General features: G+C 34.7%; 1 protein-coding gene across 1 annotated transcript; it reads left to right on the top strand.

The window, feature by feature from the left end:
* Nucleotides 1-27,894, top strand: LOC140757740 (transmembrane protein 135). The gene is made up of 10 exons (XM_073093617.1): nucleotides 1-118; nucleotides 10,306-10,491; nucleotides 11,425-11,558; nucleotides 20,287-20,413; nucleotides 20,969-21,120; nucleotides 22,550-22,640; nucleotides 23,009-23,161; nucleotides 23,964-24,104; nucleotides 26,479-26,645; nucleotides 26,904-27,894. The coding sequence occupies exons 2-10, from the start codon at nucleotides 10,333-10,335 to the stop codon at nucleotides 26,953-26,955; spliced, it is 1,176 nt and encodes a 391-aa protein (XP_072949718.1). The 5' UTR covers nucleotides 1-118; nucleotides 10,306-10,332; the 3' UTR covers nucleotides 26,956-27,894.
* The last annotated feature ends 61 nt before the right edge of the window (nucleotides 27,895-27,955 follow it).

The raw sequence follows: 27,955 nt of genomic DNA on the forward strand, positions 1-27,955 counted from the left end.
CAGCGGCTGATAACTGATAGTGATTGTGACACTGGTCAGTCTATGTGAGCACTTTGACGAGAGCGGACGTATTTTGCGTGCAGCGAAGTGGTCATTTACGTGTTTTGTTTTGTAAACGGTAAGCTTTTTTAATTGCCTTTTTTAATTTAATTTTTAATTGACTGGTATATCGACGACCCGCGTGGCGTAGCGGTCACCATACCGGTCTGACGCGCAAAGGGTCCCGGGTTCGATCCCCGGCCAGACAGATATCTAAATGATGAATTTAGATTTCTGTTTCTGGGTCTGGGTGTTTGTGTATTTGTCTATGTGTGTGTCCATGGCACCCACGACACAAGGAATCCTAGTGTGGGGCTGTGAGAAGCGTTTTTTTTTAAAGATATCGTCCGGGAAAAAAAATGGTACATGTCTGCACTGGTGTTGTGTATGTTCGGAAGCTGACAGTAAAATATTGTATGTTATAAATGTCTATCTATTATATTTATAATTGTTAATAGAGCAAGTTATCATCCTTCACTACCATGTCAAGTGGTACTGCAGATAGCAATTAATTATATTATAGTTCACAATATATCAACAACTATTACTATAAAGTAGATACACATGTTATCGAGCATTATTACATACCTACTGATGAATAATGATCCTTGATAGTTTTAAAACAACATAAACATAGTGTAAGAATTTCGACCATTTTATTTGGACGACCGAAATTCAAATCAAACACATGCACCTGCAATTTTCCGTTGTATGCGTGTTAGAAATTTACTACTTATGTTTTACAGGGAAACATCGCGAGGCAATCTTGTGAAATCTATTAATCCACAATAGGCCTCCGCGGAGAAATATGGTCAACTCTCACTTTGAAGGTGGTAGAACACTTTGTGGTTCGACACAGTAATAACAGCAGTGTTATGCGTGCTGTGTTCCGGTTTGAAGGGTAAGGGAGACAGACTTTTCCGAGGCGTTCCAGCTTAGTCCTCAGGTGTAGCGGCGCATCTGTGGCCGACCTCAGTTAGGAATATCTAATCCTATCTGGGGTTGATTACAGATGTCCATGGGCGGCATTAGCTACTTACCATTAGGTGGTATGCTCGTCTGTCACTCCTATATTATAAAAAAAAAACTCTAAGCATAGACCCGTGTCTACTGACCCTATGTTTTGAGCACGGGCCCATGCGTGGGAAATAATATGTCACTTACATAATTTAGACGAAGAATATAAAAGCGTAAATAAAAGTGGGTAAAAATATTAAAAGATAATCATGGATAGAGGCAATGTACTAACCTAATGGAGTGTATTGTGTGAACAAAATGGCACTAACTCGCGCACAAAGAACACATATTAACTTAACAAAGTGAACAAGACGGCTTTAAAATATAAAATCTTCCAATTATTGTTTCTAGCTCGTATCTACAGACATTTTTTGTATTATTTTTAATAGCGCAATATTTTTGTTAACGACGGTAATTATAGATAAACATACAATAATTATGGACATGTTAATTTCACTTACTAATAATCTTACTATGTTTTTTTTTTTTTTTTAATAATATAAGAGTAGCAGACGAGCATGCAGTCCACCTGATGGTAAGTGGCTACTGCCACTCATGGACATCTGTACTCAACCCCAGATAGGATTAGATATTCCTACCTGAGGTCGGCCACAGATGCGCCGCTACCCCTGAGGACTAAGCTGGAACGCCTCGGAAAAGTCTGTCTCCCTTACCACACCCTTCAAACCGGAACACAGCAGCGGTTAACACTGCTGTTATTAGGTAGAAATAGGTGTGGCGGTGGTGCCGCCGGAGTCGAACCACAAAGGGTTCTACCACCTAAATATTTCTCTATGTATAAGATACGTGTGTCGTAATATATACTTTAATGCTTTGTATATGAGGCTATCTTCTTTATACACAAAAGTTAAATACCTATTTTTTATCATCCCGCAAAAGTCAAATTCAGTTATGTACTTTATATCTACGTCTTTAGATTACCGAAAAGTATATGAATACCAAAGTACTTTGGTCTAGTAGTTTCGGAGCTGATTATCTGTGACAAACAGACGAACTGATACAAGTGATTCTATAGTTTCCGTTTTTCATTATTTCGTACGGAACCCAAAAACACTTAAACTTACGATGTATTATGACCGATACATTGAACAATATGACATACTGTACCCTTACCATGAGTTTTCAAAACATCCCACAATTTTACGTTACGTTTACTCAATCCATTATTCTGTTCAGTTTGCTTCAGTAGACTGAGTAAACGTAACTATAAGTAAGTGCTCATGTCTTTTTGTCTGCCTCACATATTCACAAAACATAAAGCGCCATGTTGTCAATTTGGACATTTAATGTTACGTTACTGACACTATAGTTCTGATACAATCCGCTAGGGGAGCTGATTGGAATTTGTATGGGCAAATACGTAAAATACCAAAACGATATTTGTCAAAACGTAAAAACTCATGGTAAGGATCTTTACACAAATCAAGCTTGTGTCACAGAAGTTAATTGGAACAATTCCTTGAATCACAACAATTTACGTTCATTCAGTGTTACATCGATCAAACTTGTAGTCACAAACAGTGCCGTGTAGTCGCGAGTCGTCTTTGTATTCGAAGCACGAATACACGAATACATTTAATATTCTGATTTTACGAATACGTATGCTTATTAAAGGTAGAATACGCGATATTAATTTCCAATAATAAGTGTTCTAAATTTTAATATCATAACTTTGAATTGTTTGTGATTGTGAACTTTCAATTTCTCATTGTGATTTCAATACATATACAGTCTACCGCATCATTCAGGAGAGCTGTATATTATATAAAATTGTGAGTCTGGGTTTTAGTTTAGAAAAATATTTTATATAACCACTTAAATAACCAAATAAATATTAACACTTGAAGAGATAATTCTTTTTCATTTTGATTTCTACCTAACCGGTAGTTGAACTCGATCCATTGCCCAATCGGTCTTGCACTTTATTTATATATCAGTAGTTGTTTATTGACTACATTGACAACTACTTTTAACTTAATCTTATTTTTTTTATATATTATAGGAGTAGCAGACGACCATATAGTCCACCTGATGGTTAGTGGCTACTGCCGCCCATGGACATCTGTAATCAACCCCAGATAGGATTAGATATTTCTACCTGAAGTCGGCCACAGATGCGCCGCTACCCCTGAGGACTAAGCTGGAAGGCCTCGGAAAGGTCTGTCTACCTTACCACACCCTTCAAACCGGAACACAGCAGCGCCTAACACTGCTGTTATTAGGTAGAAATAGGTGTGGCGGTGGTGCCGTCGGAGTCGAACCACAAAGGGTTCTACCACCTTCTCCTTCTCCTTGTTTTAGGTACAGTCAAGTAAATAATTTAGCGTCATACTAATTCATCACCTATAACATTGTAGACGATATTTAAAGACGATAATAATTAATGTTTAAGAATATCAACAAACATTTTATAGTTAATTATCTATAACATGTAATAATTATCTATAAAATGTATAATATCTTAATTAGCTATAAAATCCGGTAAGATAATTAACTTCTTATACGAATAGGTACATACTTATGGTAATTACAAATTTATTTCCTTAGAAAATACGTTTTTGTTAGAATACTGAGTAAGCTAGTTTATAGCTAATCCTAACTACACTTCATTGTGGCAATATATTGATTTTTGGGCACAAAGCTACGGTAGTTGAGCTTTAGTACGCAAAGACACGATGTTTTTCGCAGTTTCCTCGCAATTAAGTGTTAATACTGTGAAGATTTCATTACAATTAATTTTCGCATGAACGCTTGCTTAGTTTTTCCGTAATAATAGTAGCCTAAATTGCTCCTTATAAAATCTGCTAACTGTTAGTGATAGTCCTATCAAAATCGGTCCAGCCGTTTCGGAGATTAGCCGGAAAAAAGGAAAATAGACTGATGGACAAACAATATATAAACATTTTTTTGTTATAAGTGACGTATGTTCTGGCATATGCAAAAAGTATAGTTGTTATTTTAAAATTATAAACAGACAGTTCAGTTTTATTTAATTGTATAAATTATCTTCTATACCAGAAGGCCGTTTGTCCACCGCCACCGTTACCGAGCCGATGCCGAGAACGAGATTATTTCGGGCCGATTTTAATATAATGTGACAGCGATAGTTTGTCCACGGCGACCGATATCGGTGGTTTATTTTGTTCCAGCTGTCACGTGTGTGACGGCTATGTAACAAGTTCCAACGTGTTTTATATTGCCGGCACATCGGCCCGTCAACATCTCGTGCCGCTCTAGCGGTCACGCCGATCTACTCGAAATATCGGCGGCCGGGATGACGGTGTTCGGGTGACGGACGTGCGGTGAGCAAGCGGCTATACTAAATGTATGTACCGCTACATCGGCGCCGTCGTTAATTATCGGTATCGGCTCGGTGACGGTGGCGGTGGACAAACGGTGTAAGACCTATTACTTGAAATATCAAATTTTATTTCCAATTAGTTAATTAGTTAAATAATTTTAACCATATTGGTAAAATTTGTTAATTAAAAAGTAAACTTTAATTACACATTAAATTGTGGTGTTATGCGGTATATTGTCTCAATTTGGTTGAACCTGTACCGCTGCTTCGGCGTACGGAAAAGGTACACTAATTACGATAACGAGGATGCACTGAAGACTTATTTTTGTCTAGACCATTATCTTTATGCTTATCATATTGCAATCATGTCATTATCGAAATCCGCGGATAAGGAACTATCGCCTTATCTGGTAATAATGTCGACAAGATAATTATCTAAGATTGACAGTGATAGCATTGTTAATGTGTTTTGAACGTGTTTGCACTCTCAATTATGTAATACGAATTTATCAATAATTATTTCAAATAATTTGTGCATTGCTTCGTCGACGATCCAGTACTGTCCCACAACAGAGCATGGACCTCCTCTCGAGTGGCATAGGGGTAAACTGTATAAACTGTATAAAATGCTTATAAACATCTTAAGAAAGAAATCGGCTGACAATTATTTTATGGTCAGTTTTGATGTTTCATCTTTCTGTATCGAATTTTAGCGTTTCATTTAGATCATCATCAACCCATTACTGTCCCACTGCTGGGCACGGGTTTCCTCTCATAATGAGAAGGGTTAGGCCATAGTCCACCGCGCTGTCCAAGTGCGTGGCTAATACGCAAGTAACTTTGAAAAATCAGAGGTGCATGCCTGGGATTTGAACCTCGGAACCCTCGATCGAGAGGCCGAGTTTCTTAACCACTAGGCTATCACTGCCGTCATTTAGATACTCGCGAATAACTCGCTGAAAAACGACGAGTACGTAAACGAAGTGCACAATCACAGACGCGTATCATTTTATTCGCGAAAATCCTGCATCATGCGAAGAACAAACGAGCATGGAGCGTGTCGAATACAAGCTAGTAAGTTATTTACTTGCTCGTATTCTGGTGTATTTGGCTGCACTTGGCAAGTATCTTAACCATACATTTACAATAGATGGGGCTCTCTCGTTCACACTATACGGTGTTACGAAAAAGTCGTTTCAAATAACAATGATCTTGACATTCATTGAACGCTATATTATTATTTTATTAAAGTTTTAAATTATTATACTAAAATTAACGTATACTTTAAATTAATATAATTTTAAATGAAATTAATATAGGTACCTAATGTGACGTAAAAGCGTGCATTAACTACCGAGTCAAATTTCCTTATCAATAAACACAGTAACTCACAAATACCAAATTAAATTGATTTTTGTTTATTTTAATTGCTTATATTTTTTCCTATGCGCTTTCAAATTATAAGTAAGAATATAAGCGATATCATGTTTTTATCTTTTTTTTCTAAGATGTCTCAACTACGCAGGTTTACCCTTTCCTTCAGCGTTAAAGCAAGTAAATTGCTCATATAATTGCTCATATAATATAAAGGTTCTAATATAAGTAATAATATAATTTACGCAAGCATGTATCCTGACCTAAAACAGACTATGCAATATTTATACAAATACATAAACAAATACTTGTTTACGTATTTCACATACATTTCTAATCAGTTCTGATACAGTCCGCTAGGAGCTCTGATTGGAAATGTATGGGCAAATACGTAAATAAATACATAAACAGTAATTTTTGTAAAGTCGTAAAAAGGGTACTGAGGGGTTTCATTTTACCAGCGCTCCGTGAGTTTGGTAGATAGCGTTATATAATTGACGTTTCATTCTGAATCCACACGAACGAAATCGCGGGCACATACGACATACGCGGGCATACGACTGATGCAATATCAGTCGTAGAGATTCCTCAAGTAGGCAGTTCACAATTTCCAAAAAGTTCATACGCAGCTTCGATCCGACTTCAGTTACATAGACTGCGTCAGATACTAAATTTGTATAAGCTAATGTAATCCATATCTGCAAATCCAGATCTAAGGTGCCAGTAACTAGAGCAAACACAGAGGCAATATTCTGGAGAAACTTTAGGTTCTACCCAAATATCAGTATGCAAAGTTTGTTTGCTACAACGCTCACACGCTTGCTGGGGGTCAGGTGACACTGTTGTTCAGTAGCACTACCATGAGTTTACAAAAGTATTACTCGCTAGCGACTGCGTAAAATAAATGTATGAAAAATTGTACAGCGCCTCTGGTGGTTACTCGTAGAACTAAAATCCGTAGTGGCGTAACTCGATACGTAAAAAACCTATCGAAATCAAATCGCTAGCTAATGTCATTATGATCTATTGCCATACAAATTCGGTCCCATGAGTCATTAATTTGACAGACGTTGTCAAGAAATACCGTAGCAATAGTAGTTATGTTATTCACTAGCAAAATGACAATAGTTTTCTATTTACAATTTCTATAGTGGCGTTTCTATGCCAACTCATGGTAGTGCTACAGATCTGTCTGGTTGCGGTCCAGTGACTGTCCAGTTTTGTTTATTCCAAGTTCTGTACCTTTAGTATGAGTTTTTACGTTTTTACAAAAAATACTGTTTTTGTATTTGTTTACGTATATCACATAGATTTCAAATCAGTTCTGGTACAGTCCGCTAGAAGCGCTGATTGAAAATGGGCAATATTCTGGAGAAACTTTAGGTTCTACCCAAATATCAGTATGCAAAGTTTGTTTGTTACAATGCTCACACGCTTGCTGGGGGTCAGGTGACACTGTTGTTCAGATCTGTCCGGTTGCGTCCGGTGGCTGTCCGGTTTTGTTCATCATCTAACTCAGGGTTCAGTTCTAACACAGACTCAGACTCTACACTACACACTCAGACTGTATCAGAACTGCTGAGTGTGTCTGTGACGGAAAACGTAAACAAATACAAAAACAGTCATTTTTGGAAAAACGTAAAATCTCATACTAAGGGTTCAATTCTCATAAATGTCATGCAATATATGAAAAATGACTGGAGTAATTTAGACTTTTGATAAAGAAGATCGGATAGAACAACAGTGGTTATAATCCCTTTGAATAAAATTAGCATACCCAATTTTGATGTTGGATGAACTAAAGGTACGGCGAAATCGTTTATAATTAACCCTTCCCGAAATAACCATGTTAAGTTGGCGTTTTCATTCGCATTTTGAATTCCACGTTTAAGGATTTATTATACAAATCCAAATGAAATCATTCAAATATGAACACAGTTTATCTGTATTATCATGGCTTTTATTTGAATCCCCTCATTCTTTGTAGAGCTGTCATGACAGTTACAAAGTTTTTGTTATACTTATCAATAATATATTTCAGAACAAATAGTAGCACCGTTCAAAAATCTGTAACTCCCATAAACTTCAACTGCTGGGGACAGGTCTCTTCTCATGAGAAGGATTAGGCCATAGTCCACCGCGCTGGCCAGGTGCGCATTGGTAGACTTGACATACCTTTGACATTTTTTTTTATAAATATCTCAAGTATGCAGGTTTCCTCACGATGTTTTCCTTCACCGTTTTAGCAAGTGATAATTAATTTCTAATAGGCACATAATTTCGAAAAATCGGAAGTGCGTGCCTGGGATTTGAACCTCGACCCCTCGATCGAGAGGCCGAGTTTCTTAACCACTAGGCTATCACTGCTTTTGCCACTAGGCTAGTTAAATCTTTAAAAGGAACTGCTTACACGTATAATAGTAATAATTTATGTAGTAATAATAATTAATCATACCAGTAGTAGTAATTACAAAAACTAAACACTCTTAGCCAATCTTTATACACTAAAGTTTGACAATATTTGCATATGTAACTAAGACTTGTCAAATTTCGGCAAAAAATGGTTAAAATCAATTATTTTGACTACAAACAATTTACTGTTTGTACAATAAAGATGTATTTATGATATGTAAGAACAATAAATCCCATCTGATCGCAAATTGAACTGCATTACTGCATGTCCTAATAGGCATTAGCAAGTCTCAAGGTATGTTGATAACTCGCCGCGAGGTCGCTACGGTCACGGAAATGACCTTAATTTCTTCAATAAATAGGTAGTTACTCGATTTTCTTCTATGTGATTTTTTTTTCTATATATTGCATTAGAAATACGTAAATTACGAATTCATTAGAAATAATACATTTTAATACGCTAGAAATAAACTATCAATGCTATAACGGGTAACGAATACATCGTCAGGAAACCTACATGAAAGTTAATTAAAAAAGCTGATAAAAAGAAAAAGTTCTCAAAGATGTGTTGTGTTTATTATTATCGTCAACTCATTATTTTGCCATTGCTGGGGGTGCCCTCATACTGAGAGGTTTTAGGTTATAGTCCACCGAGCTGTCCATGTGCGAATCGTTAGACCTTATCCATCCTTAAGACTTTTTAAGTGCTCTCAAATTTGCAGGTTTCCTAACGATATTTCATCACCAATTAAGCAAGTGATAATCTAAATATATATAACTCAAAGGTGACTGACATAGTGATCTATTAACGCACAGCCCAAACCACTGGACGGATCGGGCTGAAATTTGGCATGTAGGTAGATGTTATGACGTAGGCATCAACTAAGAAAGGATTTTGATCAATTCTACCCTCAAGGAGATAAAATAGAGGAAGAAAATATTACTTCGTAACGTGAGCGAAGCCGCGGGCAAAAGCTCGTTAATTTATAATACGCACATTACTTGAGAAAATAGAGTCTCGGATTTGAACCTAGAACCGGGCTATCTCGGCTATCAACGAATTATTTTTTAACCTCATTTATTTTAAATCAGTTAACAAAAAGTAATCTGAGACATATTTTGTAATTATAGAATAGTATACGATGTACCTATAGATATTTTTGATTATTTATTGAATTACTCCTTCATTGTACAGTGATATCACGACAACGTCGTAGGTACAAACAGTTAAATAATTGGGTCAACAAATTGAGGAGGCCGTGATTGGTCTATTTATGTAATTGAGCCTGATGAAGATGTGGGTGCAAGCACATTAGACCAAGTAGATAGAGCAAGGACGGTAGATACTTATCATTTTGTCACAAGTATTCTAATCGTACCCATTTTCTGAAGGATTGTAGTTCATCCTTTCGTTGCGGTATTCTTCGTAGCGGCGGTTGTTTTTGTATAATACGAGCTTTTGCCCGCGGCTTCGTTCGCGTTACGAAGTAATATTATTAACTAAGAAGATTTATACAAACTTTCATCCCCTATTTTATTCCCTTGGGGGTAGAATTGATCAAAATCCTTTCTTAGCGGATGCCTACGTCATAAAATCTACCTGCATGCCAAATTTCAGCCCGATCCTTCCAGTGGTTTGGGCTGTGCGTTGATAGATCACTATGTCAGTCAGTCACCTTTGAGTTATATATATTTAGAAGATAGGAGTAGCAGACGAGTTACGAGACAGTTTACCTGATGCTAAATGGCTGCTGCCACCCATGGACATCTGCAATCAACTCCAGATAGGATTAGTTTCCTACCTGAGGTCGGTCACAGATGCGTCACTACACCTGAAGACTAAGCTTGAATATCTCGGAAATGTCTGTTTCCCTTAATCCCTGGATCTTCTTTCGATTTCCAATCCATATCTTCCCTTCTTAACTTCGATGGGTAATGTATTGTGTGAAAGTATGTGTGTTTATATGTCTTATTCTTTGGTACTCCTGGTAACCCAAAAGACTCACCGGATTTTAACATATGATTTGTTGCTTTGCGTACTTATATTTCATACAATTTTGTACTGTTTACATTAATTCGTTAAACAAAAAACATCATTACTTAATTCCAAAGTGCTTAGACCGGACTTTCTCCTATTTTAGACTCAACTCTAATGCAGTAATTCCAAAATGGTCGAAGTCAGCAAGCAATTGTTTGAGAGCACCTGCAGTAACATCCCGTGCCACCATCTGCTACATCCGTGGAACCAGGGTTGCTGGACATCAACGTATCTCTCATACAAAAATTCTTTTATTGGCAGCGCGAAGTTCTACCTTGTCGTCCATTTGGTGAGTTATTTTTTTTATAATACTCGTATAGGAGTAGCAGACGAGCATGCAGTCCACCTGATGGTAAGGGGCTACTCCAGCCCATGGACATCTGTACAACCCCAGATAGGATTAGATATGATATCCTACCTGAGGTCGGCCATCGATGCGATGCGCTGCTACCTGAGGTCTAAGCTGGAACGCTTCGGAAAAATATGTCACTCTTACCACTCCCTTCAAACCAGGACAAAGCAGCGCTTAACACTGCTGTTGTTGGCAAATACAAGTGTGGCGGCGGAGTCGAACTACAAAGGGTTCTTCATCTACAATCATATAATCTTTAATTTCAATATTTCTAGCCTATTTTATAAATGATGTCTTAGAGAAATAAACTCTATACAAGAGAAAAGTCGGAGCAGGAAACTAGTTTCAAAATTATCTTCCTCCGTCATAAAACTTAGAAGCGCTTAACGTCGTTACCTTGTTACGAACTCGGAACTTAGCGGAGAATAATAATATCAGTGGAAAATGCTGAACAGAAAATATATAAGGGGATAGGTTTTTTATGGGTAGAAAATTCTAAAAAAATGAGAGTTACAAAATGAGTTAGGCTAGGTTTTTGATGTGTGATAAAATTATTATGTAGAATGGAACCATTTTTGGGGGTACGTAATATTTTGATATAATGTAAAAATATTTTTAAACTTATCAAATTTTGAATCCAAGTAAGTTAGATACCTAACCTAGTTATTACTAAATTTAAATTTGCTCCGATTGAAATAGAATCTATGAACCTTGATGAGATGAGTATAAAGTCTATAAAGCAAATTCAAATTAGCAAATGGATTGACCACATGATAGATTATCTACTAAGAATTAACTATTACCCACTACTACTACTACTACTACAACAACATTTAAAATTAATACAAACATAACGTAATTTTGTTACAGGCACAAAACTTAGCGCGCGGGAAGAAAATCTTAAATAAAGAAGAATTAAAAAGAGCCGGTGAAAACTATGTGAGATCTACGATCTTTGGCGCTCTTGTCAGCGGCAGCTGTTCCACCTTAGGGTGCCTTTTTAGGTAAGGTATGTGCTCCTATACAATACCATACTGAGTTATATGCCGATGACTAATTGTATATATGTATTTAATAATTGACGCTTTTTGCACAATAAGCTTATAAAGATTTTCCGGTAAGATGCCCCTTGCCCAGATATAGGGTTTCGAGGTTCGAATCCTAGGCAGATATCTGATTTTTTGAAGTTATATTTTGCGTATTGAACGAACGAATCAATCGATATCATGAGGAAACTTACTCCTTTATTAAAATAAAAAAAACTCTGAAAAATTTGAATACTAATGATCACGTGGCCAGCTTGGCGACGTAAGTCTTTTTAAGAGTAGATCCATGCCCAGCAGTGATACAGTACCTGATGGGATTAGGACATTATTTTGAAGATTAAACCTAGGACTCTTTGCATGCCAGATCGCTACGGTAACCAATAAAAATGATCCTACCAAGAAAAACGGTATAAAATTACTATCTACATAAAATACAATCTTTGACAAACATGAGTGTTAGCGTTATGGTCTTGGAAGCGTTGGTTAGTTGCTAAGACTCTTAGGAATAATACTCCTAATAACAACCATTACTCGTTATTTAGTAACAGTGATATACTTTCTACTTGATATATGCCTCAATATATAAAACAAATACATAGAAAAGCGATCTAGAAGATATAAACTTAATTCTGGCTAAAGAACACTTCATTCGAAGTCTACGAGTTTCATATGTCACAACATGGATGATGAAACGATAAGCTATACTTTTACATTCCGTTTTACATTAACATATAAATGCATATATTTTTTTGGAATATAGACACACTAAACGACCATGTACCTGATAGTGGCTACTGCCGCATACGGACATCTGTCAACAACCTCAGATAAGATTAGGGTCCTACCTAAGGTTGCGACTGACGCGTTGCTATTCCTGTGGAATAAGCAGGAACGCCTCGGATAAGTCTACCTTACCACACCCTTCAAACTGAAACACAGCACTACCATAACTAAACAGAAATAGGTGTGGCCATAGAGCCTTCGGAGTGAAACCTCGACGGATTCTACTACTTTTGCTTTTACGGGTTCTACCTTTTACATTGTAAAAATGAAGAAAATAATACTAATTATTTAACTATTTTATCAAGTGACAATTGTTATTTATTGCAAGTCATATCTTGTTAGGATCTCTATCAACGATTGCATTGCATATATACGAAAATATGTTGTTTTTATTGCTGTTGCAATGTCATGATATCTTTCCGATTTTATCTATGTTATTTTATTTTTATTTATCTTATTACACATCAAATAAATTTTAACTGATAGATAAAGTCCACTAGCTGAGGATTGAAAAATCGGCCCTTAATGTTACAAAAATCGTATTGGCGCTAACAAATGATTGTTTTTAATATTATTAGTTTTAAACGATTATGAAATGTTATAAAGATGTAATTAATAATAAGTTTGGAATATTATTTTGTTACTTAGTAATTATTTATATTTAAAACTATGTTCAAACATTTATCTTCCTTTCTTATACTAATATTTCGTAAGATCATTTGTATCATCAACAATGAAGAAAGATTGCAACAAAAAATTTAAAGGGAAGTAAGCAATGTTCTAATGTGCTAGGATTGGTTTTCGGCAAGACAGACATCTGAAAAAATAATTTGGATATCTGTTCTGGGTCTAGGTGTTTGTGTTTTCGTCTTTGAGTGTGTCCATGGCACCCACACCACAAGGAACCCTAATGCAGGAATGTGAGTGTATATAGCGTCCCTATTATAGATATTTCACTTTTGCAAGGCGACCTGTTCAGTCCACTTCTTTTCTTACACTAACAACAAACATCTTAGTACTCTAGCCATACTAAAACAAGTACCTTATTCCACGTATCAGGAGTTTCCAAACTGTATAGTATTCTCTTCGGAAACTAGATAACGCTAATTGAGATCGTGTGCGCTACCGATAACTAAAATACGCTGTTTACGGTTAAACTTGTAATGTACAGGTATTTCGTTTTATTTCTATCATTGAGAAGTTTTCGGGCTGAGGAATGTTTGCTCCGATAAGTGCTACCCGCTGAGGGGATACAAAATCTATATCCTGTAACTAAATACAACTGAATCCAGCGTCTCAACTGAATTTCGGTGTATAAATTGCTAATATCAAAACTAAAACTTATTTTAATACTAATTTATCGAGTAAATTACTATTGAAGTGTGGGGGTTACGATTGAAAGACGAGCGTTCCGAATGATTGATAGTTTATTACTGTCTTAAATCTATTACCTTAACTTAGCCTAAATGTTACGCATACACACACTGACAACATACGTTACCTACACTACTACACCTCCAGGGGTGAAAAGAAAAAAAAACAAATATAATGTTTGTTTTTTTTGTTAAACGTAATACATATTATATATAAACTAATTATATAATAACTATTTTATTCCATCAGTTATGGAAGAACTTTGTTCTATCCTTATGTACTATTTCCTGCTTATTTTTAATTAGAATTTTGACGTTTGGGCCCATATCCTCTAATACAACGAATGGACCTTCAAAAATATTATCTAATTTCTTACGTACACCTTCATTTTTAAGTAAAACTAAATCATTTTTCTTATAACAAACAGGATTAATTTTCTTATCATAAACTTCTTTTCTTTTTTCTTTACTACAAACTAAATTACTTCTAGCATCTTTTAATGCTATCTGTAGCCTATATCTTAAATCTAATGCATAATTATCTACATTATACAGTGGATCCACATTATTATTATCTAAATTATTAGGAATATTGCACGCTCTACCAAATACAAGTTCGAACGGCGAATATTTTGTTTCAGTATGGACTGTGTTATTATAACTGAAACACCAGAATGGTAACCAATGAGTCCATTCATAAACATTTTTGTCACAATAATTTCTTAAAAATGCAGCTAGATGTTTGTGCGAGTTTTCAAGCGAACCGATTGATTGATGATGGTATGCAGTAGATGTTAATTTTTCTATTTCAAGAAGTCTACACACTTCAATCATAGTTGCAGAAATAAATTCTGAACCTCTATCGGTTGCTATAATGTTAGGTATTCCGTAACGTAAAATAAAGTTTTCTACAAACGATTGCGCCACAGTTACTGCTTCTTTATTTCTAATAGGATAAGCCTCAATGAACTTAGTCAGTTCACATTGAATGGTGAGGATATAATAATTTCCATTCTCATCCCTATCCATAGGACCAACAAGATCTAAAAATATTTTTTGAAAAGCAGCTGTCGCTGTTGTAGTTATGGTCATAGGTTGTTTTGTATACCTACTATATTTCGTCTTTTGGCACTTAGGGCATTTTTTAACAAAGTCAAGTACGTCTTGTTCAAGACTAGACCAATAAAACCTTCTTTTAATGTTATTGGTCATTCGACGTGCTCCAGCATGTCCGCTAGTCGGTAAAAGATGAAAATCACGCAAAATAAACTTTTTAACTTGTTCATCGTCAACTCTTTCAACTCCTCTTAGTATGCATACTTTTGGACCTGTCCACGTGGTTAAAGATTGCAGTTCTTTACATAAACCTTTTATAAATTCTTTATTTCGATTATCTTTTATAATGCAAATCTCCTTTATTTGCATTTTATTACAAAAATTCTCTAACTTTATCACAAATTCGGCTCGCGAGAATTGTGCCCTAAAGTTAAGATTTATACATAACATCATTCTACTAGGAATAAATGCAAAACAATCTTCTTCTTCTATGATTAATTTCTTCTTCCTATACTCATCTATTTTAACATTTTCTAATAAAACCATTTCAACCAAATCACGCGGTTTTCTTAATAACTCTACGATTCTTGGCTGGCCACACCTATCATCAGTAGATTTATTAAAACTACGCGGATCAATCATTCTATTCTCTTCCATTCTCCTCTTTTGAGCTCTAGTCATAACATTCACTTCCGAAATTTTCTCATTCATCCTTCTAAGTTCATCTGAAGTTCAACAAATTCTTGATAATGCATCCGCTACTACGTTATCTTTTCCTCGCACATATACAATTTTAAAGTCATATTCCTCAAGGCATAAACGAAACTTTAACAATCTACTTGAGGGATCTTTCATTCCGAATAAATACACCAATGGTCTGTGATCCGTCATTATTGTGAAATGTCTGCCATACAGATATGGTCTGTAATATTTTACAGCCCAAACTATAGCAGCAAGTTCTTTTTGAATTGTAGGGTAATTTAATTCATTCTTATTGAGTGGTCTACTAGCATAAGCTACAGGTCTTAGGTCTTTATTGCATAGCGTTGCGCCAATAGCTGTACCCGATGCATCAGTCTGCACAACAAATTCGTTTTCGTCAGAAAAATCGGGGTATTGAAGAATCGGTGGAGTAATTAAAGATTTTTTAAGGAATTCAAAGGATTTTTGGCATTCATTTGTCCAATTAAAAATAGAATTTTTACGACACAGTTTATTTAAAGGCATAGTTATTTCGGCAAAATTTGGTACAAATTTACGATAGTAGTTACAAAATGCAACAAATCTTTTGATTTCATCAACGTTTTTAGGAACGGGATAATTTTGCAAAATTCTTGTTTTCTCTGGATCAGCCAATACACCTTCAGCAGAAACAAGATGTCCAAGGTACAAAATTTCCTTTTTTAAAAATTGACACTTTTGTGGATTCAACTTTAAGTTAACTTTTCTGAGTCGTTCAAATACATCGATCAAATTTCTGTTATGAATTTCTAAATTTCTACCATAAATAATTAAATCGTCTAAATAGATAAAGCATTTTTCATACGATAGACCAGACATAGCTATTGACATAACTCTACTAAAATTACTACAGGAAGTTTTAAGTCCCATAGGAAGACGTTTTAACTGATATTGGCCTGTGCTAGTAGTAAATTCAGTATATTTACGACTATCAGGTGACAAACTGACTTGGAAATAACCCTGACTTAAATCTAAATGAGTGTAATAGATTGATCCCGAAAGTGAATCTAAGATGTCGGTAATGTTTGGTAGTGGAAACTTATCATCGACTATAACATCATTAAGTTTTCTATAGTCTACTACCAAACGCCACTTCTTACAACCGTCAGATTTTTTAGGTACCAATAGTACTGGACTAGACCATTCGCTTGCAGTTTCCTCTATAATGTCATCTTGTAGCATTTGCTTTATTTGTTTATCAATTTCTGGTTTCATTGATTGAGGTAACCTGTAAGGTTTGACATAAATTGGACTAACATTTGGTTTAAGTGTTATAGATTGCTCATAAATATTCGTTGTAGAGAGTTTATCTCCCGGTAAGAAAAATATATCTGAATATTTTGAACAAATTGTTTCAATAGAACTCTTTTCTTCAGTATTTAAATGGTTTAATTTTAATAATGATAGTAAATTGTCGGCTCTAGTAACAGTTGATTTAGATTTAGGAAAAGAAAAGGTGTCATATTCATTTAAACAATTAATTTCAGGCATAAAATTATTTAACCTAACTTCCTCTTCCTTTACATTTAGTATTCTAACTGGTATTCTACCATTTTTTGGTCTCACTATTGTTCCCGCTACAAAAACATCTTTCTCTATTTCTTTAGCACAAATAATGTAATCGCTACTCAAATCACCATCAATATTTAAGTATATATAATGAACTGATTCACTCCTAGCTGGTAAAACTAAACTATTACTAATATCAGGAGTATCGGTAATAGGTAGATAAGTTTTATATCCGTTATTATTTATAGTTAAAATATTAGAAGCCAAATCAATGTTACATAGAAAAGTAGATAAAAAATCAAGTCCTAAAATTCCACAGGTTTTTAAAGGTAATTTTGTGAAAACGTGAAATTTATGTAGAAAAGTCTCATGGTTCTCTGATTCGAGTCTAAGAGTTACATATCCCGAAGAACGAATTTGACCTCCTATACCATTTATAATAGTATCGTCCCGGTATACTTTGATAAAATTAGGTAATTCATCACTTTTAATAACTGACACGGATGCGCCGGTATCCAATAAAAATAAATATTTTCTGTTATTTATGTAGAATGACACGTATTTACACTGACCATTTAAAGTTAAAATATAATTTTTAATCCCGAAAAAACTGTAATCCTTCGCTCTCATTAGTATTAGTGTTGTTAGTGTTACTGTCATTTGATTGGACTGCAAAAACACTTCTATTATTTTGACCACGCCTAGATGTCTGACGAGAGACATGTTTCCTAAAATTATAATTATATCTACCACGATCTGATCTTAACGCAGTAGGCTTTAATTGCTGGTTTGAAGGTACGCGGGAGTACCCCCTCGTAAACCCCCGAGGACGCGAGTAGCCGGAATAAGAGCAAAAAGTGCGTCCCCGAAATGAGGAAGATCGAGGCTTACCTCTACCTCCTCGCGAGTATTGCAGAATATCCGGTCGAGAGGATGTGGAAGGCGATGCTACTTCCTCATCCTTAGCAGCTTGGATAGCGTCTTTAAGGCTATCATAGTTTCTGGCAGCTACAATCATACTCGTCCTGGAACTTTTTAAACCGTTAGAAAAAGTTTTTATAGCCATTTTCTCATTTATTGGCTTTAGAATTGCATATTTTGCTGAGTCACCTTCGGCCTGCGAAATAGTTAAATCCGTAAAAAGTTTTTCGATTTCGGTACCATATTCATCAACGGACCTCCAACCCTGGTTTGTATTTTGAAGACGTGATTGTATAGCTGTAAAAGATTTCGTAGTCAATAGATGTTTTCTTAAATCGGTTAATAAATTGCTTACTTTAGGATAACTACCTGACACACGTAACTTTGCATTCTCGGACAATCGACCTTTTAAAACAAATTTTATCAAAAGAGTTTGACCTTCACTATTTAACATTTCAGCATACATTTCTACAGCATCAATCAATCGTTTTGCGGTTTCCTCTTTATCATCTAACAAAGGAATTAAATTACACGCGGTACGAATATCGAACTCCATTTTTAAGTCTAACTTTTGCTCACTTTCAATATTACACAACTGGGAAATTTCTAAAAACAAACTACAAATCTTATCATATGTTACTGTAAATGATGTCACTAAATCAGGATCTCCGTCATCCTTCACCTTTGACAACAACAATTGTGCCCTATTATATAAATTCTTAGCTTCATCAAATTTATTTAAAGTTACTGAGCACTTATATCTACTTTGTCCTTTTTTAATTAAATATTTACGTATTAGCAACAATTCATCATATATATTGATTACAACATCTCCCATAATCTATAATTAGAAAAAAGTAACAAATAAGTAGCATATAAAATACTCATTATACGTAAGAAAGTATAATCATTCCTATATCTTGTATTCAAAACGTAAGTAACTTATCTTAAAGAGTGCACAAAGACTCGCCGAACATGATATCCACGGACGTATATGGAATGCTTTCGCATACCTCGCCTAATTAGGATGGGATCTTATGCGTTACCTGAGATGTGCGCTGATTGTTTGAAACCTATTAACTACGTAATTATAATAGATGTAAAGATAAAACACATTTTATAGAACACAATTCCACTATCACTGAGTCAGTTTCATATTATTAAAGTCAATAAATTCACTTTTCATACTATGGGTAAAAAGAAAGAAAAAAAAAGTCACGAACGAATATAGCGTAATAGTTTCTGGCTTGTCGCATCACTACACCTGCTCACACTGGGGAACCTGACGCCTGTCGAGGACTCCTAAGGCCTGGCTTCGACGCAAGGACCTTTGGTTCATCTGCCGCTCCATCCAACCCTCATGTGTCTTCTTATAAAATCGGCAAGCCACATATAGTGCTGCAGCGAGCATCACCACGACGATCACCGTAAGCAGCATATTGGTGGTGCTGGTACTGGAGTAACTGGTATCAGAGGTTGCCACATTTTTTCCATCTCCCGCTGCCGCTTGAGCTATTATAGTTTCTTCCTTCGTCTGTGTGGTGCCCATTGTGATTTCACCAGACCGTTATATTTTAATTAATTTATTTAATCGTTATTCCACATTATTCCCGATTAAAAACGCGCGGTACGCGGTACGCGTTTGGCAGGGTCGCCATGAAGTGTGGGGGTTACGATTGAAAGACGAGCGTTCCGAATGATTGATAGTTTATTACTGTCTTAAATCTATTACCTTAACTTAGCCTAAATGTTACGCATACACACACTGACAACATACGTTACCTACACTACTACATATAAATGAGGACAAAAGTGCCACAATATTAACACACACATTTTCATCATCATCATCAACTCATTTCCTATTCCCGGTTACTGGTTTTCTCAGAATGAGAACTTTTTAAAATTAAAAATGTTTTTTTCAATCGATCAGGAATTACACTGTTAGCTAGTGGTAATTAATCTCTAATAGATGTAACTTTGAACAAGCAAAGCGGCCTGGAATTCGAACCTCGGTCTACCCGATTGACTGCTTCTTATGTTGACAATTATAATTATTAATTGCTAGCTGACCCATTGCCATGTTGCGTTGCCATATAAATACAAAAAATGTTAAGGGTGAACAACCCTTATCACTTAGGGGTATGAAAAATAGATAGTAGCCGATTCTCAGACCTAATGAATATGCATTTAAAATTTGGTGAAAATCGGTTAAGCCGTTTCGGAGGAGTACGGTAACTAATATTGTGATACGAGAATTTTATATGTAAGAAGATATTCATAATAATAATTATTTATTCCAGGTGGCTTTTAGGGAACAAATTTAGATACCATGGATACATTCTTCTCCCTAGTACGTTAAATGGAGTCGGAATACTGCTGGAACCGCCGTCACGGCGAGGCCTTATCGTCAATTTATTTTCTAACATGGTATGTTTACATTTAAACAATTATCATTATTTGAGAGTTATAGAGTTTCACCGTAAACCTAATTTAACTTTGAAACATGACATTTACTTCCACTTCATAATAGCAGTATTAACCGTGGTGATAGCCTAGTGGTTGAAACTTAGCCTCTCGATCGAGGGTCCAAGCTTCAAATCCCACACACCTCTGATTTCTTTAATGATTATTACAAGTTAATTATCACTTGGTTTAATGGTGAAGGAAAACATGAGGAAACCTGCAAACTTAAGAGATCTTAAAAAAAGTTCTCAAGGTATATGAAGTTTTTAGCAGTATGGTGGACTATGGCCAAAATACTTCACTTTGAGAGGAGACCCGTTTCCAGCAGTGGGACAGTAATGGGTATTCTGTTTAGTGATATGCGTGACAGAGACGCTTCACGAAAAGTTTTATATAAAAGTTTACTTTTATTACTCTATACTTAAATACTTACCGTATATTTATATATATTTTGTTATATATGTTTTGTGAATGTTATTGTTATGATAAATTTGACTATGTTATCATATTGTTTTTCAGCTGATCGAGTACTGGATCCGTTCATTGGAAAGAGCTGGGTATATGAAAATGACGAAGGCTAAACAAACAGTGTTGTTCATGTTCGGTAGCGCCATCCTTTTCTATCTCATGCGGTTAGAGGGGGATAAGGAAAATCGGACGCCTCTCTTTTGGTATGTATTAATCTCTTGATTTGTCATAAATAAAAATTGCATAAAAAAATGACTATTGCCTTTCAAGAGCGAAGAGAGCTCTAAATAAAGTTTGTTTGATGTTCATTTGTTTGATTGATGATATAAAAGTAGCAGCTGAGCATGCAGTCCACCTGATGGTAAGTGTCTACTGCTGTTCAGGTACATCTGTAATCACGTCCGGATAAAATTATATTAATACCTAGGGTTCTGTCACAGATGAGGCGCTACCCCTGAAGAATAAGCTGGATTGCCTGTTAATAGTATGTCTCCCTTACCACACCCTTCAAACCAGAACACAAGCGCTTTACGCTGCTGTTATTAGACAGAAATTGGTGCACCGGAATCTAACCACAGAAGGCTCCACCACGTTCGGACACTTTTGGACACCAAATCGCTTATTTATTCATAGGAAACACCTAATTAGATCCAGCAGCTTAACTTAACGTATTTTCGAGATATTTAATATGTACCATACATTAAAACGATCCTTGGATATCATTTAAATAAATTATAATACAGGTACTTTATTTAATTATTAAATTTAAATAATTACGTACTTGACGTGCTTATAATATCCTGTGATTGTTAGCGGAGATTATATTTTTAGTTACACTGTAAAAAACTTAAATTCTTGGTCTTCTAAAAATAAATACGTCAAGGTTTACAACTTAATTACTTGCATTTTGCGGAAAACATTAAGAAGGTTATATCATTTTTTTTCGGACTACTTGCAAAGGTAACAAAAATTCGCATATATTTTTTTGCCAACTTCCCAGAATAAAACAGTACTAAACACTAGTGTAGTGACGTCATTGGTCAATAATGTCATATTCCTAGTGACAGGCCTATGAGTCAATGTTGTCATAGTAACTTCTTATCACCAAACATGATTAAAAGGAAATGCAGTACCGTTTAATCTCTATGATAAGCATTTGCACAATACCTCTCTATTTTGTGCAATGACGAATTAGAATTCTATGAAGTAGATATTTTGCTATGGAGCTAAAAATAAAATTTATTATTCCATCGAATTTAAAATGTACATATTTCTATTTTTTTCTTAAATTTTCTTATTTAACGGACTTTTCAAAACCTAATAGGTTTGAAATATCGAGAATATTTTCTTCAGTGGAATTGTTGATATTTACTGTTCTGTTATTTCTTACAATGAAGATTTAGGGCATCCACTATTTAAAAAATAATAATTAAATATGAATTAGACTTCTCAATACATTAGGAATCATCTAGAGAGCAGAAGACAAGTAGATTTCACGATGTTTTCCTGCATGAAGAAACTTCAACTAGTATTATTTGTAATGTAACTCTTGTAAGCAATTTTAATATTATTTTCGGTTCAAAAATATATAATCTAAATATATTAGTTTACAATATTTATTTAAATTTCCAGGATATACACACCAGATAAAGTGAGGCGAAAAACGGACCACTCACAAAACGTATGCCCACACGAGGGCTTATGCAGTAAATATATTATGAAGGTGAGTAATCATTACAATAATGAAATACAAAGTGTAATAATACTTGACATACATGTTTTTTAATAATATTGAGGAAGCAATCTTGCATACGTGCACTTAATGGTACGTAGTTATTCATATTAATGTACTCCATCTGGACTTCTGTATCAACCCCAGATAAGATTAGGTTCCTACTTGAGGTCACAGAGGCGTTGCCACCCTTATGACTAAGAAAGCCTTGAATAAGTCTTTCGTTAGCCATATCCTTCAAAGCCGAACACAGCAGCGCTTAACACTGCTGTTATTTGGTAGAAATAAATGTGGCGGTGGTGTATCTGGACCACAAAGGGTTCTATTACTTTACAAACATTTAACTTTACTTTTTTCAGGGTAGTTTAACCTATTTCACAGTGGGTTTAGCATTTTCATTGGCACGAGTGATTCTACCAAAGTACAGAACGCCACTAAAAGCACTCACGAGCATACGATGGCACCACTTCGACATGGCAATGTTCTTCGGCAGTTATATCGGTATTTACAGAGTACGATTTCTTGAATGATATAGTTATAAGACATGTAAAATGTGACTTACAAGACATATAAAGTTGTAGAGATTATCAAGATTTTCATACAAAAATTGTTATACTTGACACGGATACAATCTCGAGTTGATTGACTTTTGACATTTGTTACGGAACAACTTATTACCAATTGAACTACTACATAACCTTTCTTCCCCATATGCGGTATATTCTACAATTTCTATGTCTTTGATGTTACTGCTGATATTTCTTGCAAAGAAAATTATATACAAGCTTTTGATAGGTTGATCTATCAACTAATTATTATCTCATTTGACAGGTTTTGTACAATTGTTTTGAAAAGGCTTTGGGTTCGATGCCCCGTCAAGCACACATCTTAATGATAAAATTGTTTCACTTTTGGATCGTAGAGCTTACGTACATATTTTTGATTATTTAAATTTTATTATTTTTTATAAATAACATGATTTTACCTATATTTAAGTGCTTTAAAATCTTTACTTGACAAAGAGTTTCTTAAATCATTCGTATTTGAAAGTGCAACCAAAGTCAAGCCTCATTAAAATTTATTTCCGTGTAAAATTGTGTAAAGTCACGATCCTTTAAGCGAACTTAAATTTTACAATCAAAATGCTAGTATATTCGAATCTCATTACACTTTAATTCCATTTATAGTTTCATGTCTAAAATAATGCAAAGATATTCAAAATTCGAACATACGGAATACGGAGTGCATTTAATTTTGTACACCGGCTCATACCAGTTCTTACTGTATTAATTAATATTTTGCTATCCATTGCAGGCCGTGGTATGCTATTTGTGCAATAAGAGAGGTTACGACTCAGCATTGTACGCGTTACCGGCTGGATACATCGCTGGTTTGTCGTTCCTATTCAAACCTACTCTCGGGTTCGCGATAGCGTCGTTGACTGCAGCATTTAAGGTGATACTTTATTTTGTTTATTAAATTAAATGTAATTAAATTGTGCATTGAAAGTTGGTTGGTGCCCTTCTTATAGAACCGGAAGAGTTATAGCTAGGTCGAGACTGCAGTTCCGTGTCTCCAATACGTACCTACTACTGTCTAGTGGTTAACAGTTTTCGAAATTTATAGTAGTAAATGAATATCTTTCGGTGAAGGAAAACACCGTGAGGAAACTTTTATACCTGAGAGATTTAAAAAAAAGACTCAAAGGTATGTGAAGTCTACCAATACGCACTAGGTCAGCGCGGTGGACTCTGGCCTAATCCTTCTCATTCTGAGAGGAGACCCGTGCAGTGGGACAATAATGGGTTGATGACGATGACGACAAATGAACATTTAGTCTAACTGATGGTCGTCATATAGTTGGTGGTTAAACCCAAATAGTCCAACCTGACAGTCCAACCTGACAGATGCGTTGCAACCTTTTAAATCTAATTTTGTATTTAATTATTTTTTCGCCGTTTACTTCACAACAAACCTTGCGATTGTAATAATTATGTTGCAATTTCTTATCGTGTCCGCAATCCGAAAAATATTAACAAGAACGTTGCATTAATAATAAATAAAATAGGTATTTTCTTTATTATTACTGCAAGGTTCTTAGTTCTTAGGTAAGAACATGAACATTATTGCATTGAAGACCTTGTGTCTTCATGTGTGATTTTCATTATGTAATTAATTTCGCAATTAACATTTTCATTACCATAATAAAGATTTTAATCGGTTTTATTATTAATATACATATATATAAAAGTATCTAAATATTTAAAAATATCGTATCCCACATTATGATCGTCAATCCGTTATTAGTGCACTACTCGTGGTGGAATATGAAAGATTTAGGTCACATTCCCCTACACTGGCGTAGTGTGGATTGGTAGACTTCATACACCTTCGTCATATTTTTGGGGAGCTCTCATCATTGTTAAAATAAATATCCCTTCACATTTAAAGCAAATCAAAACTATTTTCCAGTAATCACATAACTTTCCACTATCAGATGTGTCTGACATTTAAATTATTTCTGCACAATAATAATAATATAATAACTTTTCTTGTGTCAATAAAGTTATTATTATTACAATAACAGCAGTATTCAGCGCTGGTGTGTTCTTGTGTGGAAAAGAGAAATACCTATTCTCGGTGTTCTAATTTAATCTTCAGTGGTAGCAACGCATATTTGGACAAGCTTAGCTAAGACCTACCTTATCTAGGGTTGATTACAGTGGACTGTATACTCCTAGACCTCCAAAGTAGGAAGCCGAAATTTCGACCACTATTCATTCACTATTTAGCTGTAAACAAAACGTTAATGTTTAAATTTAGCGATCTAGTTATTGAAGTTTACCCTTTAGCAACTATCAGATAATTTAACATCACAGACTTTACTTTTCAAAGACGTACAAAGGCCAAGGTAATTTTCTTATAGAGAAAATAAATTAAAATGCAAAAGGAACCGTGAAATGCGTTAGTGCAAAAAGTAGAACAAGAAACTTAGTAAACTCATTAACTCTTGCAAGACAATTTAAGTTTTAAAACGAGTTACACGGCTTAGACGATCATTCCGTTGGTCCTATTTTTTGTGCAAAACGCAAATAGGTACTTAAATGGGTCTTATAAATATTCATCGAGAGTTTGTGGATTGCATCAATTTTGGGAATTAGGTATCACTTTTGTAGATTGAGAAAGTTTGGCCAACTATGTAAAACCTCTTAGTATTTTAGTATTTAATAGGACAAGATATTTTAATCAGCTTTTATCGCGGCAAATTTTAAGAGAAAAATAAATTCTGCATAAATCGATGTGAATTTTTTTCCGTGCATCATCGCAGAGCGCCATGCGTGCATTAGGATACCAAAAGGTTTTGGTTAATTTATTGATATTGCCTTAAATTTTTAAAATCTTCATAATGTCCTGATTTCTAAAAACTGTTCGTTGTTGGTTATCTATTCCCTACTTCTAATCTAAATGGTGTTTCTTTTAAAATATTGCTATTAACACTATTAACAATAGCGATCACCACGACGACGAAAAAATAATATTGTTTAATTGCAAAAATAGTAAAAGGTCAAAATAAAATAAACGAAATGCATTGAAGAATATAAGGTACATGAAGTTTTAAAATGCTTTTGGAACCTCATGAGCCATCCGATTTATTGCTATCATATCATGCATTAAAAGGCGTATTTTACTAACAGGGCTTTAACTGATATGCAAGCTAACACGAAAAAGTTACCTTACATATTAAATTAAATCAACACTATAATGTTTATTTCTTCTTTTCTTGATTTTTATTGTTAGCTGATACTGTAACAGTTGTTTTATTTTGCAGGTGTACTCGACGATTCTTTATGAGAAGAAGATACTACCAGAACACATTCCTCTTCCACTGATGCTGTACTGCATCTCCCAGGGCACGCTGTTCCATTCACGTTTCATGCACTCTGAAGTGTGTCCCAGTTATATTTTCAAGCTCATGAATACTGTATCCAATGGATGGTAAGTATTTGTATACATTTTATGCCAATTAATTGAAGTATAAAAAATATTATGTTTATTTTTCAAATTATTATTTAAATTGGATGAACATATGATGAGGATAGGTATAACTCAATATCCGTATAAATATTCCTATTTATTTCCATGTATGTATTATATTCGGATATTTTTCAAATCAAATCTATTTACTTTGTCTATTACTTCAATGTTTCTCGTGTTCCTTATAAATTTGTTTTATATTAATGTTTTTCTTTTCAGTGCTGATATCCTGTATGCAAATATGCTGGAAGTAATCAAACGGGCATCGTAGTAGATGTTATAAAATCTAGATTTTACAACCTAGGGTTGAGATATTGTCAAAGGAAATATAAAGGTTCAAAAATGGTTTTAAAAATACATCACATATGACGAAGTTCAATGACTTGGATATGATTTTATTTTAAGTTATCGTTGGTTTCGTACCGATAGCAATGAAGGATAATAATATAAGTATGAATAATGAAAATATAAAGACGGTACCCCTTTTGTACGGATACGGAGCATTATATTTATTACTCATTGAGACTACATAAAATAAGCAGGGATTAGAAGAGAACGAAGAAAAATGAGGAATTATTAGTTAGAAGGAAATTCAATAAATCTTATAAACAACAATAAAAATGTCTAGAATTCGTTTAAATTTTGGAAATGAAATTGACCTTTTTTTAAGCGGGCGGGTTTTTATATTAATTGAAATCAAAAATCAAAATCAAATAATTTTTTTTAATTCAAAATAGGTTCTTTACAAAGCACTTTTTGAATGTCAATACAACTACCGCCACTTCACAAGGTGTTTCGTTATGGAGAAGAAGCGGCGAAAGAAACTCCATAAAACACATCTTTAAAAAACACATTTTTACAATGTCCAATTTAACCTAAGGGCACATGTGGAGCTGGAACTACTTACGCGAAACACGTGTTGGTGGTGGTATGTATGGTGATTGGTGGTGTATATTTTTAATTTTTGCATCTGCATGCATCCTTTGAGGGAGGGAGGGTGGTACATACTGCATGGTTTAAAATATATACCTACCATCATACATATTTGTAGCGGATTGTTGCGAAGTAGTTTTAATCTTAACTTAATATTTTGTATCTGTTTTTTATACTCGTATACACATACTATTTGTAAGCTGTGTGAATTGTATTAAAAAAATATAGTGCCTACTTCGTACCTGCAATATTGTTGGTAATTGTAATAAATGATTTATAACTACCTAAGTTTTATTGATCTACCTTGAAGCTTTTCTCATCTTTAACTGGGAAATATA

This window comes from Epargyreus clarus, unplaced genomic scaffold (assembly GCF_041222505.1).
Source record: "Epargyreus clarus isolate Ecla_fem2 unplaced genomic scaffold, WU_Ecla_fem_2.2 ptg000005l, whole genome shotgun sequence".
NCBI classification, from domain to species: domain Eukaryota; kingdom Metazoa; phylum Arthropoda; class Insecta; order Lepidoptera; family Hesperiidae; genus Epargyreus; species Epargyreus clarus.

Bases quoted from the DNA above. Each gene is read 5' to 3' on its own strand.
- LOC140757740 (XM_073093617.1), top strand. From the start codon at position 10,333: ATGGTCGAAGTCAGCAAGCAATTGTTTGAGAGCACCTGCAGTAACATC. The intron at 22,641-23,008 runs GTGAGTAATCAT...TACTTTTTTCAG, and splicing joins GCAGTAAATATATTATGAAG to GGTAGTTTAACCTATTTCAC. The intron at 26,646-26,903 runs GTAAGTATTTGT...TTTTCTTTTCAG, and splicing joins AATACTGTATCCAATGGATG to TGCTGATATCCTGTATGCAA.